A 15,053-nucleotide genomic window follows, 5' to 3' on the forward strand; every position below is an offset into this window, starting at 1 on the left:
TTAATCATTCAGATTTGTAAAAATGTGTTAACCCATTTTATATTCTTTGTCAAGTTCGTCAAGTCCAAATGAATAACTCCATTTCTCTGTTGTCCTAAGATCTGAACACTCTGAAAATACAAATAACAGGAAATCCAAACACTTATAATCATCTCTGCTTGCCATCTTCATGCCACCTTTATACATTTTTTGCCTTGGACATGAAGTCCTTAAGAGTTTCCTGGAGCTTCTGAATGGCAGCCTCGTCTTCTTCAACAGCCTTTGAGCAGATCCGCTGCACTCTGCTGTGCAGATCCTCCAGGCATTTCTGTTGTAGAGGAAGCACAGGAGACAGCGTTGAGGGTACAAAGTAATATGCAGCATAAATATTGCTGCATTTTTTTTTACAGATTCACATTAAGGCCTCAGCCATACAGGCCTAGAAACTGGTCGGCAACCCTGGCAACCCCCCCCTTGCCATAGAAAAATGTGTTTTCGACGATGCCTGCAAGTGGCCATTTCCAGAAATCTGTTGCAAAGAAGGTGCTGCACTACAAACCTGCTTTTTCCCCCCAGTGGATTGCTGTGACTGCCTGTAGTTTGCATGGAAGATGCCAATTTATACACAAAAACTTGTTATTTACGCTCCAAGCTGTAATAAAACCTAAAAAAAAAAAAAAAAGTGATGCAAACTGAAAAATGAAGAATTTAATCTTCAAAGCAAAAGCTGTGCATTACAGCTGAAAGCAACACATTTCTCGATGTGCAGCTTCTTCTACATTCACCATTGCCAGTTTGCACTTTTCAGTTTCATTACAATTTGGCAAATAATGTAAGTGTTTCCACACAAGTCAGCATTTTTTGCTGGGTACCAGGGGGTCACTGATCACACAGATCTCTAGGCTTGTGTGACTGGGACTTGGGACAGCCATTAAACTCCAGCAATCACTGGCAACCTGCTATGGAACACACATTTTCCCTTTCTAGCCATATGTTGCCAGATGTTCACTGACTGGTCTCTCTAGAATTGTGTGATTGGGGTCTACAGCTTTAGACTTCTGCCAGAAATGCACATCCTAACTTGCGTGGTAACCGGAAACTTATATACCCACACCTAAACCTTCCACACCATTGCAGTGGTTGAGGTATGCGTTGACCCAACATGTAGTTGCATTTTTCAGGAGGTGCACATCAGGTTATGTAGCAGGACTAAAATGGGGTTCCGGTTATGCCGAGAGTTATGATGTAGATCTGATGCAGAAGTATAATTCACGTGTAAGATATAAAAGTATTACAAAAATACAAATTCAGAAACACAGATTTAGATAGTTCAGTTATTCTATACAGATTCTTTGTAGTTGTACATTTTTTTGTTATGCATTTAGTACAAATCAAATTGAAGTTCAGTATTAGTATTATCCATTGTTATAAATTTAAGGCACAAACACTTCAAGTATAATCTAATCTGTCCTATAGCTGTGATGTTTCTGGGGAAGAACGGCAGGGAAACCTAAAATCAGAGTGCTTTTGCCTTTTACTTTGATGTAAAATGAATGTTTTGTACTGTCAGAAACTCACAGCTTTGTGTAAATTTAAGCTCATGTCCTGAGACACTCTCTTGTGGAGAACAAGAGAGAGCTGTAGGAACGTTACCTCTGTAATTGACAAGTGGTTGGCAGCTGTGGTAAAAACAGACGCCAGGTTGTTAGCGACTGTTCGCCTCTCTTCATTGGTCTCCTGCAGCACGAGGTGGTACCTTGTGACAGAAACAAGTCTTAAATCTCATCAACTGGAATAAACAGACACATCATTCACAATAAAGTTCACCTTTGTTTCATTAAATGATGAATCTGTATTTTCAGGACTACTTGTGATGATTTTGAATATATAGAGATATAAAATGTGACGTCATTCAGGGGTAAAGCGGCAAAGGATTCTGGGAGTGAGTGGCAAGCGGTACTAGCGCACGCAGGCTTTCACATGAAAACAGTCACACAGCCATAAAAAGAAACACAAAAAAAAAAAAAAAAGGCAAGAAGCTGTTGTATTATTAACTACAATAGCCGGTCGCATGACAGCCACAGGAAGCCGACGGATAAAGAGATCGGTTGTTATCGGATTACATCGTGGAAGAGAAATTGTTTAAGCCACGTTTCCGAAGTAACAAAGAGCCGACGGATGGCCTGGATTGCAGCCATTCAAAGACCAAATATAACGTCCCAGAACACTCCAGCTCACATGTTAGTCTGCTCCAAGCATGTTTTGTAGTAGTTATTACACAATTTATCATAACATAATTGTCGATGTAGGTTACAAATAAGTCTTATATTGATTTGAATTTGTTGTGCTATGCTGCTTTGTTTACTGTGGCTTTGTGATCCAGAGTGGGCCCCCTCTATCAACCTGGGTCAGACGGAGTGTAAAGCTGCTACCACAGTGAGATTTGATCGGAGGGGGGGGGGGGGGGGGGGGGGGGGGGGAAGAGAGAGAGAGAGAGAGAGAGAGAGAGAGAAAAAGCCCCACATATATGTGCCCAAGTGTTGTATTGAAGCAATCAAGTGATGAATAACTGTTTTCCAGTATGTTGTTTTGCATTGTTTGTTGTTGTTTTTTTGCATTGTTGATTAGTTTTTTTACCGAAGCAGCTAATAAAGCACAATGGAATACAATGCCTCTTTCTTGTAAGATTCTATAATAGAATGAAACAATAATGCCAGTTATAAATAAAGACAATAAATTGAATGAATTACAAAACACTCATTTTATTTCTATTAGATCTGAAAATGTTGTGTAATACTACAACCTGAAAAGACAAATAGATTGCATTTGCCTGGACAGGAGATAAAGGGAAAAAAATTAACAACAGCTGTGAAATGGAATAGTCCAAATCACCTTGCAACCTGCTTGTTGCAGGGGTCTGAAGTTACTAAACATTTTGTGAGTGTATGCACTAAAACTTAGGACCATATAATAATAAATATGTGTGATGAAAGTTGGGCAGCACGCTAACATCCTTACTCCACTCTGTATGCTCGTATGGGTCTGACCCTTTCACTCCTTTGATTTTTTTCCTCATACTTTTTTTTTGCCTTTTCGTCAAGTCTGTCTTTGTATGGACCTGTCGTGTTCTCTGTCGTTTTGTAGATAACTGTTTTGGGGCCAAATAAAATGCAAGTAGGGATTAAAACCGCAGAATTAATGATTACCGGTGCTGGAAATACTAGCGCTTGATGCAGTGTTTTGATTTTGTTGCCACGGGTACCCACAAAGCAATGCGCGAAAGTCACGTGGTCTGTCAATCTCTATAGCAAGAAGAATCTTGAAGAAATAGAAATATGGTACATATATTGTTGTTGCTTACTGTTGCTGTGCTGCTTTCAGCTGCTGCACAGACTCGTCATAACCATAATTAACTTTCTTCTCGAGAAGTTTACGGTGGTTTTCCACAGACTCCATCTCTGCCGCCCATTCCTGTTCTTCTCGGGCCAGCTCCTATACAAACATACAACACGGCAACATGTTTATGAAAAACTACTGTGCATTTTCTTCTTAGGTTGTTGCCCAGGAGAAGAAAAAAATATTTCCTCCCTCTCCTAGGAGAAAGTGTCTTTTTTCCACTATGAATGGGTTTATTAGTTTGAAGCGTTGATAGCTCTTTGGGAGTTACAAAGCTATATTTTATTAACGTGGGTATAATTTTGTTCAGTGGAAACTTTCACTGTCGTGTTGCAGAATACGGGACAATACCTGCTTTTCTCCCTCCAATCGTTCGTCTAGCTTGCGGATCTGCTCTCTCAGCTGCTTCAGATCATTGGTCTTATCCGTGATGATAGAATTTACCTAACAGACAAAAATAACACAAATTATAAGTGCTGCCGTGCAAACAGGTTAATATGTGACTACTTCACAAATACCAGAAACAGATATGATACAGCACTATCAAATTTTTGTTACCTGTTCACAAGACTCCTCCAAACTGAGTTTCATGTTGGTTAATCGACTGTTCTCCTCCTCAACATCTCCAACCAACTTTCTTAGTTGCATCTGATCAGAACAATTACACAGAAACACCATCATGTAAAGCTACAACCTGAATATGGAAGTATATTTAATTAGAGGGAAGTAAGTTGTGTCTGGTGAATTTCTTAAGATTTGCTCTTGTAAAAAGCTGCGTAAACAGAATTTTAACTGGAGTCACCTGTATCTGTGTTTTACACTGAACCATGCTGCCGGCTCCGCATTCAAAAGGCCGGATCTCGAAATCGTGACCACAGGCGTTCTCTGCAGAAATCGGTATCAGCTTCAGTTTACGTGCCAGCTTGTGGTACTCTGCCAGCTTCAACTCTGCCTGGAACACAGACGATTGGTGTTGATGGAAAAGAAAAGGAAGAGAAAAAAAAAAGAAGTAAAAAACACAGATACTGTTTTTAAAATGATGATGAATGTTTGATGTCAACAGTCTACCCAGACTATAAAATGGGTAGAACACTGACACAGATGCACTAAATAATATTTTCCTAAAATGTAAACATTTACTCAAAACCAGCTAACCAAACAGGACTACAGCTGCCCCGCTTTGCACATATACAAGATGTAAATAGTACCTTCTCTTTCACTTTGGCCAGTGCAATCTCTTCATTCCACTTATGCTGCTCAGCGTTCTCCAGAGACTTGGTGAGACTGGAGATGGTCTGCTGAAGTTCCCTCTTCTCTCTGTTGATCCTCTCAACATCAGCTGGAGTAAACTTCTGATTTTGCAGGAGGTGCTGCAGTTCATTCCTCTCATGTTTCAGAGTTTCCAGGTGGCTGACTAAAAACAATACCCAAAAAATGTTCACTATATGTTTAATATTCAGGAGTCAGTAACTCCCACTGACCACACCACTCTTATCTTACCTTCAATAACCATCTACCACTTTGAACCTGAATACTGTGCAGTCTTTGCTTAATTTAAGTAACTCTAAAGACAAACATTGTTAAGTTGACTAATCCAGATATAATCGCATAATCACAGAATCCAGTGCTTTTTGCCAAAGACGTGGCTTGCTAACATGGTTAGATCAAATGTGTTATTTACTAGAAATCTCCAGCTCAGCATTCAGTTCTGAGTCTTTTTTCTCCAGGTTGTCTTTAAAAGAATCCAAGCTGGCACGATAGCTCTGGAGTTTCTTGAGATCTGCCTGCAGCTTCATCTTTTCCATCCTCTTCGTCATAAGACGGTCCTGCTCAGGAGGACACAGAACATGTCAACACAACTGGGTACACAATTCATTCCAGCCTAAAGACAAAATACTGGGAAAAAAAGGAAAAATTATTACAGTCTGACTCTCCTTCTCCAGTTTTTCAACCTCATCAGTAAGGATTCTGTGTTTCTCCTCCATCGTGACCAGCAGGGCCTCGTCAACGTTGTAAAGCTTCTCTGTGAACACAAGCAAACACTATCCTCGTTAAAAGCCTTTCAGACAGCACTTGGTGCAGTGCATTAAAGGGGATAACAGGCAAATTAAATCAGACACAGTTTTTGCCTTTTTGTAGGTGCAGTCTAGACAAATGTCACTGAATTAAGAATACCACCTGGGTTAACAGGAAAATCAAGGCCAAATGCTTAGCTAACCTGAGTACTCATGTCCCCCAAGGCCAAGTATACTGTTGTGAAGTTTAAAGAAGATCCATAAAGAATGGTTAATATAACATTTTTACCAATTTTCACATCATTTAGTGTGACCTTTATCCAATTTTCACTCAAATAAAAGAGCTCAAGCTATTATTGGTATCTACAAAATCTAAAAATAATATCTTGACGACTGTGGACACCAGACTGCTAAAAAACAGACAGAAAAACAACCACAGACAATTACATATTCCCTCCTTTTGTATGGAGAATAATTTTACACAGAGATGTTGTTCTTACTCAGTTTAACGAGGAATGCTTCATCTTCTTCCTCAAATGTGTCATCACCTTGCATGAACTTGGAATATGTCTCAGCTGTGTAGTCCAGGAAGAGCTACATATGAAGAAAGAACATTAAGACAAACTTACAATATAATAATCACACTAGCTTTGCTGAACAACACAGACACGACACATGATTGGCTACAAAATGTACAGTGCCAGTAACTATATAAAGTGGGCTTACACCACTTTCTTAACCTGTCAGTATACATTATTTTATTTTTCATAGTTTTCACACTGTAAAGTTCCTGTACCTTGTTAAACTCAGAACCTTCTTCAATATTTTCGCCTTCATTGAAGTCACTGAACAGCAGCTCCTGTTTGCTCAAACTCCAGTTGATCTGATGCAGAAACACATTAAAAATAAAGAAAACATGCTGACCTTTAGCTTCCACATTTTCTTGTGGGGCATTTGATATTTAGTGCATGTGAACTTTGTTTTAAACGATAACGATCCAATGTACTTGGAGATTTAATGTCATTTCTCACCTTGACATTATCAATAAGCCACATGAGAGCCCCCAGAGCCTGAGGCCAGGTATGGGGAGCTCCAACAGAATACATGGAACACTTGGAGAGAACGAATGGGTACCTTAAACAAGATGCCAAAACAGAGCAAGTCAGGAAAGTTTCTTAAACTACAGAAAATGAGACAAGATATTTCATAATATATCCTTTAACTTTTTCTTTTAAGTGTGGGGAGGGGGTTTAACAACAACAACAACAACAGCTGTTAACAGTACACATTTTACCCCAAGGTTTTAAAGAGAGCAGGAACCTCCTCTTCAACTTTTGAGTTTGGCATCTCAAAGGTTGGGTCTAGCTGGCAGTAGATGAATTCAAACATCTTCACAAACTCCTTGGTGGATGGAGACTGGAGGGTCTTGGATGACAAAGTGCCCGGGTAACCCTGCTCTGTCAAGAACTAGATCATATGAAAGAAATACACTGTTAAAATACAAACTAAAATTTATTCTGCAATCATTTAAGACCCCTTGTGTGGTAAAGTTATCCATCAGAGGTGTGGTAAAAATGCTAAGCAGCTAAATGAAATAAGGTGCATGTTGCAGTCCCTTATTTCACAGTCCACTTTACACAGACACAGTTTATGTTTTTACCTCGTGCAGCTGCCTGATGCATTGCTGAACATAAGACTTATCGTGTAGAGGTCGAGCATCTTTTATCTTCTCAGTTCCTCCAAACCCTGACATGGTGCTGTTGCGAGGCATGCCGACTCCACTAGTCCTATTAAAATGTCAAAGAGCAGTTTTATTTTTTAATTTACAAAGGGAGTTACAATATATTCACACTTAAATCAAGGCATTGCAGAGAATTGTTTTTGTTTTTTTAATGAAAAAGCATAAATATATTTTTTAAATTTAAGATACGTCAGTCATTTTACCCTGAGTGGGTTAATTAACTTATTCCACTTTTTACTTGTTTTAGGAACGTTTGTAATCTTCATTTTATTTTCAAATTTCTAATATCTAAGCTAATATCTAAGCCCAATCACCTGAGGATTTTACAAAAGTAGTCATTTTGTAGCAACAGTGTAACCGAGTTTTGGAAAATTCAGATATACCTCGGACCAAAGAAACTGGTCCGTCTTTCAGAGGTCCCAGACTGCGGTTTTGGTATGTTGAGCTTTCCAAATGAAGGCTGTTTACTGAGAAGAAAAAAAAAAAAAAACTTGAATAATTAATTTGCTAATACCTAGTGAGCCATCTTTCGTCATGAGTTAATAAATATAACTTCCCCATCCCTGCTTTACCCCATGTATACAATATCACAATATCAATATTATATCATATAACCCAAACCAGTAAGTCCCAGTCTGTCACAACGCATTTCTAAACAGACTGTGTGGTCCAAATTAAGCCATGTTAATTGAATGTTGTGGAGACAACCCCTTATTAAAAGCATTGGGTTACAACAATCAGCTGTTTATCAAATAGATGAGTGAACTAAGTAGTGTAATTGTAGAGCTGAATTTATTACAGGTCAAGTTTCTTTAAACAAACCTCTGAGGCGTCGTATACATCAAGCTCATCCTGTTGCTGTCTTGCACTCGCAGCGACTGCTCCGATGGTCTGCTACCTTTGACTCGACTCAGCCTTACACTGGAGAAAGTATCACAAAATGGGAACATGTTTTATGAAAGACACTCCAGTGATTCACAACTGTTCGCCGAGTACACAACACCGCCCATTAAGGAGAGGATGTTGGCCACATTTGTAAATGAATGACAACTCTCCGTTAAGGTTGACATACACTTCAGGAACGTAATGAAGTAGCATTGTTTGCTAACTAGCGCCGTAACTTCTGTAATATTTCAGATAGTCGAAGTTCACTAGACCTAACCCAATACCACGAATACGTCGTGTTTTACTCGATAAATAGTGTTATAGTTGTGAACATTGTTGAATTAACCGCTGCGACAACGTTTAAACTAACGGTCGCTAACGTCCGCAAACAATGACAGCAAATGAATTTGAACTTCGTTAGCTTAGGTGCCCAGAAACATTATATTTTGTCAGAATGTTGTTTGGCACTTATTTTCTTGGCCAAAGTTTAACTTACCGCTCCATTTTTTGTCACTTGTGTTTACAAAATGAACAGAACTTCCGAGCAGATTTGCTCACCCCGCCAAAAAAACCATATAAATACTGGAGGGTGGTGACATCACAGCAGTACGGAGAGCCATTTAGTCCAAGAAAGTTCCGCTCGGATTGATGCCGCGTCTATGGATTCGATCGGATTGGGGAACTCCAGGCCTGTCCTGCAGGTTTTAGATATTTAGATGTAGACACGCTCAAGGTGACATACTATAGTTGAAAGTAAGCATCAGAATGGGAAAGAAAGGTGCTTTAAGTGACTCCGAACGGCATGATTGATAGTGCCAGAAACGGTGCTCCGTGTTTCAGAAACAGCTGATCTGCTGGGATTTTCCCGCAAAACCATCTGTAGGGTTTACAGAGAATGATCCAAAAAAGAGAAAATATCCAGTGAGCAGCAGAGAAAATGCCTAGTTCATTTCAGGTCAAAGAATGGTCAGACTGCTTTGGCAACAGTAACTCTTGAAGGCAACAGTAACTCAAATAATGCCTTGTTACAAGAAATGTATGCAGAAGAGCAACTTTACCAAGAAGCCACACAAAAACCGGAACTGTTGTGGATCGCGGCAAACGGAACTCAGTTCAACTCAATATTATTTTTTTCTATTTACAAGCTTGTTGGTATAGACAGTCTATACAGCATAGGTTACACACTACAGCAGAAGACAACACCAGGTACCACTGCTATCAGTTAAGAACAGGATACTAAGGGGGTTACAGTTCCCAAGGGCACAAAATTGGACAACAGAAGATTGGAAAGGGCCTAGGCTTCCCCTGATGCATCGAGTGTTTCTTCTTTACTCGCTGCATTTCACTTTCTGCGTTTATTTAAAAAACGTAGTTATTATAGATTACAACACGACTTGACTCTCTTCCATAGCGTGCCGTTTCTCGTGTCCCCTCCACTCATCCCCAAGTGGTCTGGCAGACAGCTGCACCTCCTTGAGCCTGGTTCTGCCAAAGGTTTCTTCCCATTAAAAGGTAGTTTTTCCTTCCCACCATTGCCAAGTGCTTGCTCATAGGTGGGGTCATCTGATTGTTGAAGTTTTGTCCATGTTATTGTAGGGTACTTTCCTTACAATATAAAGTGCATTGAGGTGACTGTTGTTGTGATTTGGCACTATATACCGGTAGATAAAGTTGGTTGTCAGAATTTCTGATTAAAAAAACCCCATGAAAGCATGGAGCTGTCCTGTCTTTTATCAAGTGTTCAGGATGCTGGTAATGTAATAGTGTATAGTATATTTTCTTGTCACCCTTTGAGCCAGTTTTTACCACCATGGTTTAAACACCACAGCCTACATGAGTACCGCTGCAGACCATGTCCATCCCTTCATGACCAGTTTACCACTTTCAGCAAAATAATGCACCAAGTCACAAACCCAAATCATCTCGAACTGCTTTCTTGAACATGAGTTCATTGCACTCAAATGACCCCTACAGTTAGAAAATCTTAATCCACAGAGTACCTTTGGGATGTGGTGGAATAGTGTATATATGCTTATCAAATGTAAGGACAGCAGCACTCTCATATGCATGTAAAAATGCTTCATTTGTACATGAGGATGAGATCTAAAAAATATAAGAAAAGTCCTCTGACAACTTTCGACTCTAATACTTAAGTTGCCTGACAGGTTTGTATAATATGATTCAGCAAAATCAAAAACTATACTATAAATCACCTTATGCACACTTTAGGAAAAACTGTGATAAAATGATCATCCTTTGGACAAAAATCCTATAATCTGACATCATGTAAAGACTCTCTCAGTCATATCCGTCCAATGATTTTCTTCACTTTGGCAAGATGAACAGATTGGATCAACAGTTTGAGCAGACAAGTGACAAAGAGAAGTAGAAAATTTATTGCAGTATTTGTTCCACCAAAAGGGTATGAATCCCCTTTCCTCTTATTACTAGGGTGACCTAATACAACAAAATCTACATTTACAAAATATCCTCCTGCAATAGGCCACATATACTGCATGCGTAGTTCGAAATAGAATAAATTATATTCAGAGGACTCTGCCATTGTACAGCATGGACAAATAAAAGTGAACAAAAATAAAAATTCTTGTTTTTTTGTTTGTTTTTTGTCATCTGTTTTTTTCCTCAAATATCTAAAAGCTAAAAGGAAAAAACCATCCGGTTGCTAGTAGTATAATAAACTCCAAAAACACTTTAATAAGAACATCAAAAAGACTAATTTCCAACATTCACTTAAGGTTTTATTCTTTTTTTTTTTTACAGATTTTTTGTCTTCAGAGATATAAACATTTTAATTTTTTGTCGTGTTAAACTATGATACAGTGGGAGTAGAAATGAGCGACTAGAATCTGCTGCACAACAGCGAAGGAGCTCCCACAACAATGTCGACAAAACATTTCCCTCCAGGTCTCGTCTCTGATAGCCTTTTAAGGGATAATCGGGATGTATTATTCCTTTAATGCCTTCAGGATTCTATCCTCTGAACTTGTACACAAACGAAACATGAGCAGTCCCTCTAATATAAGTCTTATGTTTTGTGTCATTTTTGCAAGAATAACTCATGTAAAAGTATGTAGTGTCAAATATTCTTGCCCTCGTGTTTTCTTACAAAAATGAGGAAGGAGAGAGGGAGGGTAGGAATCCAGTGAAGTTTGGCTGTGTTGTTGGAGGTGGCAGGTTGAGGAGGAGGAGAAGGAGCAGGAGCAGTGAAGAGGAGGATTTATAATAAAGTAGAAATGGAACAGGGGAACCAAAAAAAAAAAATTAAAAAAACAAAACAAAACAAAAAACCCCACCACATTGGAGCCATTAGCTAGCCCCTCCTTCCCGTGCTGCATACAGTGAGCGTAAAGTCTGTACTACTTTGTTGCTCAGTTTGTGGTTGCTGGTCAAGGCAATCTTCTTGTAAATGATGTCCGACTCCTTAATAGTGTCCACCCAAGGCACCAGTTTTCGGCCATCACGTTTCTTGGCTTCTGCCCAGGGCCCCGAGTACGAACCAGCCATCCAGTGGATGCTGTACCCATTTGAGGTCTTTTGGATGACTCGAGCTATCTGCGGCCGGTCTTTATATTTGGGGCAGCAAAGCGCAATCACATCCATAACCTCCACTGTCTCACTCATCCGACCAGGATCCGAGGAGTCACCTGCTCGCCTTGACTTTCGAGAGGACTGTAGAGAGCAAAGAACAAAAAAAAATTTTTTTTTAAAGAAATTTCCTCAATTGCTTTTAATTAGCATTTTACAAAAAGAGTGTGTATCCATTTATCTCACCCCTGGGGTCCTCTCGTCACCATCACTATCATCATCATCCGTCTCTGGTCCGGCCTGATTGCGCGGACTCGGTCCTGACAGGGGGCCGGAGCCTCCCAATAGAGCATTTATGGCTTTGTTTCTGATGTTCGCACTGGCAGATGCTTCCCCCTCCTCATCCTCTTCATCTGGGTCCAGATGTTCCATCAGAACTTTGAACTGTGAAAAGTAAAAAGAAAAGAAACCAACTTTGAGACGAAGCTTCAGGCTAATCAGCAGTTATAACCATGCAAACCAAATATTGAATAAAGGGCAAAACTCATATTCACTGCAGTCTGTTTGAATTAGAGATGGACCGATCCGGTATTACATATCGGTATCGGTCTGATACGGACCTAAATTACTGAATCGGATATCGGTGAGAAATAAAAAATCTAATCCGATCCATTAAATATCACGAAAGCACCTCACAAAACTTGCGACATGGTGTAACTCAGCTCATAACCTTAGCACGTCGGAGCAGTATGCATCACGTGATTAGAGAGGCTGTGGCGTGCGAGACCTGTCAGCGGTCTGATTGAGCATTTGGATCCTTGCTACCAAGCCGGCATTTCATCTCCGAGAAAGTGATCCCAGAGAGAAGTAAAGCAAGTGGGTAAGTTCATCTCTGAATGTTTGTAAAGCATTCGCACGTTAAGCTTAACAACCGATTTATGGAGCGACTACCTCTTCTCTCTCCATCTCCTGTTGCTACTTCAATCATGAAACTGATCAATGATCGGCTGATCGGCTTTTCTGTAGCAACTCCCGTCTCTCTTGTTTGTTTATGGCCGACTTTGCACCAGAAAGGGGAAACCAGTGGCTGAACAACAGCAGCACATTTAAGCTTGATAAGCTGTTGTTAGAATTTATTTAATATTACTTTCTACACCAGGATCCTTTTCTATGCAGCTGACGGCTGGTAACTGTGCAGGGGCGGATCTAGCAAGCTTATGCCAGGGGGCCAGATAGGGCATTAACGGGGAAAAGGGGGGCACAAAGAAATACTTTTCTTTCTTATTGTAATTTAAAATGTCTAGCTTTTATTAAATAATTATCTGAATCTTACACCCAAAGTTTTAATCTGATGTAAAATGTATAGAAGTCCATTACTGTATATAGTAACTATTAAGTCTAATATACCCTAGTAAGCTATAGTACTTTCCCCTTTGGGAAGGTACCATCTGTGCAGTCTGCAGTTCTGTTGAAGAAAGATGTTGAATCTACTTAATTATTGTGGAAAAATAATTGATTTCTGTGCCTTTATTTTTTTTATCACATGCATTAAATTAAAGTTGATTACGTCGTTTAAGCATCGCGAGGGTGGGGGGTGGTTCCCTTTTTTTTTTTTTTGCTGGGAGTTGGCAACTCTTACTTAGGTTGCTTAATATTTCTGCTAAGTACTCTTTAAAATACCAGAATAGGGAGGATGGAGTAGGTTTAAGTTTATTAGATCGATCAGTATTGCTGAACTATGAAATAATTTGGGTGCACTGTATTTTTTGCATACAGCCGTAACAGAATAGCTTTAGGGTTTTTTTTTTGTTTTTTTTTTACTTGAGTATGAACTTATGCAGCAAGATATATAAAAAAAACAAAAAAAAACAAAACAGTTTTATTGATTAAAAAATACACTATATCGGATTCATATCGGTATCGGCAGATATCCAAATTTATAATATCGGTATCAGACATAAAATGTGGTATCGTGCCATCTCTAGTTTGAATCGCAAATTTAAGGCAAAACTCATATTTTAGTAAGTTCAGTAAGTAAGAAAAAATTATTAAAAAACATTTTTGTGTGATAATTAAATTCTACACTAAACTCGTGTAACTGCTTAGAGGACAGACAATAATATAAACCAGTGAACTCAAAACACTTTAGTCAGGCTGATTAAGCTTTGTTACTTACATCTAGATACTGTTTGACTATCTGCTTCTTTACACCATCTGTCAGCGTGGCGTGAGCCATGTTGTTGGAGATAAAGTCGATGGTTTGTCGTGGGTGAAAGTGAATGTTGCCTTTTCTGTTCACTGCCTTGTCGTACACCTTGGCTGACTCTGTTGGAGAGTATTTCTGGATTTTACTGTTGGAAGACAAAACATTTTTTGGTCAGTTGTAGAAGTCACAAGGTCCCATTTTGGCAGATGTTCTGAGTTTGTTAAATCAATCCACAATTACTAACCTGTCAGAGAATCCATATTGGTTTTTCAGATGCTGTTTGAGCACCAGCAGAAGCAGAATGCCCTGAACTGCGTTTGCAAAGTCCAAGAGACCTGTGGGATTATCTGGGAGGAGCCTCATTACTTTCTCCACATCGTCCACATCCAAATCCTCCAGATCAGACTCGGACTCCGAGCTCTCCGAGTTTGCAACAGGTTTTTTCGTCGTTTTTGGCCGTCGTACCACATCGTCGTCAGTGTCTTCATTGTCCTCACCATTGCTGTTCTCTGCATCTTCACTCCTCCAAGAGTCGCAGTTCATCTTTTCCTCATCATCCTCTCCATCTGATGAGTTCTTCCACTCTTTCTTGACCTTTTTCTCTTTACGTCTTGGTTCCTTTAGAAGAAGCTGGACAGAAAGGACAATCTATTAATATTTTTTTGTTCCAGCAGTGTAATTCTCTGGATTTAAAAACAAAAGAATAAATCTCAGGTCTTCCCCACCTCTTTAAAGGTTTGCAACAAGTTGCTGCCAGAGACTGACAGGGTGATGTCTATATGGTGCATGATGAAGAGAGGCTCCTCCTGGCTCTGGTATGGAAAACAAGCAAGGTTGTCTGCGATAAACAGGAGCATGTTTACGTCCGTCTTCTGCAGAAAGAAAAGAAATGTGGAGCTTGATCAAAAGTTAGCACTTGGTACAAAATAACAGTGCAATATTACCCAATTTGAGTTCAAATGCTCATACATAAAAAGTTAACTGTGTATAGTGAAATCAGAAAAGATGTAATATTGTAGACTGAACTTCAGCATTTGTCGCTTAATAAAAAGGTCTTCCTTTAAGATCAGTGTTATCCAAGCTCAGCAACCAGAGGAATCTGAAAGCTCATGTTTTCATTTGTCTGGATTCCCTTTTCTCTCTTTACATTTGGCCTAATATGGGTATTATTGTACACATTGTGTTGTTCTGATTTGTTGTAATTCTATCTAGTTGTAACCAGCGGCATTTCTAGACTAATTTACATTTGCATAATGATGTCAGGCTAGTTCTAACCTTAAGAGTT

General features: G+C 39.4%; 2 protein-coding genes across 2 annotated transcripts in view; both read right to left on the bottom strand.

The window, feature by feature from the left end:
- Positions 1 to 178: 178 nt before the first annotated feature.
- ndc80 (NDC80 kinetochore complex component) lies at positions 179 to 8,520 on the bottom strand. The gene is made up of 17 exons (XM_085368353.1): positions 8,513 to 8,520; positions 7,954 to 8,052; positions 7,515 to 7,598; positions 7,051 to 7,177; positions 6,685 to 6,857; positions 6,422 to 6,524; positions 6,187 to 6,273; positions 5,891 to 5,984; positions 5,298 to 5,398; positions 5,057 to 5,201; positions 4,584 to 4,789; positions 4,178 to 4,327; positions 3,934 to 4,023; positions 3,727 to 3,819; positions 3,341 to 3,471; positions 1,633 to 1,735; positions 179 to 307 (listed from the first exon to the last, which is right to left on the bottom strand). Exons 1-17 carry the CDS (start codon positions 8,518 to 8,520, stop codon positions 179 to 181), a joined length of 1,923 nt encoding a protein of 640 aa, XP_085224479.1.
- Positions 8,521 to 10,762: 2,242 nt separating this feature from the next.
- The window catches only part of nipbla (NIPBL cohesin loading factor a), a 29,396-nt gene continuing 25,105 nt past the window's right edge, over positions 10,763 to 15,053 (bottom strand). The window contains exons 45-49 of the mRNA XM_085367352.1: positions 14,494 to 14,640; positions 14,013 to 14,398; positions 13,739 to 13,913; positions 11,809 to 12,006; positions 10,763 to 11,706 (exon numbers count right to left, since the gene is read on the bottom strand). Coding sequence (XP_085223478.1) covers positions 11,344 to 11,706; positions 11,809 to 12,006; positions 13,739 to 13,913; positions 14,013 to 14,398; positions 14,494 to 14,640 — 1,269 coding nt within the window. The 3' untranslated portion in view covers positions 10,763 to 11,343. The remainder of the gene's footprint in view (positions 11,707 to 11,808; positions 12,007 to 13,738; positions 13,914 to 14,012; positions 14,399 to 14,493; positions 14,641 to 15,053) is intronic.

Source organism: Diplotaxodon limnothrissa, linkage group LG12, assembly GCF_057381915.1.
Source record: "Diplotaxodon limnothrissa isolate DT_005_m linkage group LG12, D_limnothrissa_male_GT1.1, whole genome shotgun sequence".
Classification (NCBI taxonomy): Eukaryota; Metazoa; Chordata; class Actinopteri; order Cichliformes; family Cichlidae; genus Diplotaxodon; species Diplotaxodon limnothrissa.

What these genes read in the sequence shown, in the direction of transcription:
- ndc80 (XM_085368353.1), bottom strand. An exon ending in TGGAGAAGGAGAGTCAGACT is followed by an intron (nt 5,202 to 5,297) that starts GTAATAATTTTT and finishes CCTCCTGAGCAG; the next exon opens with GACCGTCTTATGACGAAGAG. An exon ending in TGGCCAAAGTGAAAGAGAAG is followed by an intron (nt 4,328 to 4,583) that starts GTACTATTTACA and finishes TCTGTGTTCCAG; the next exon opens with GCAGAGTTGAAGCTGGCAGA.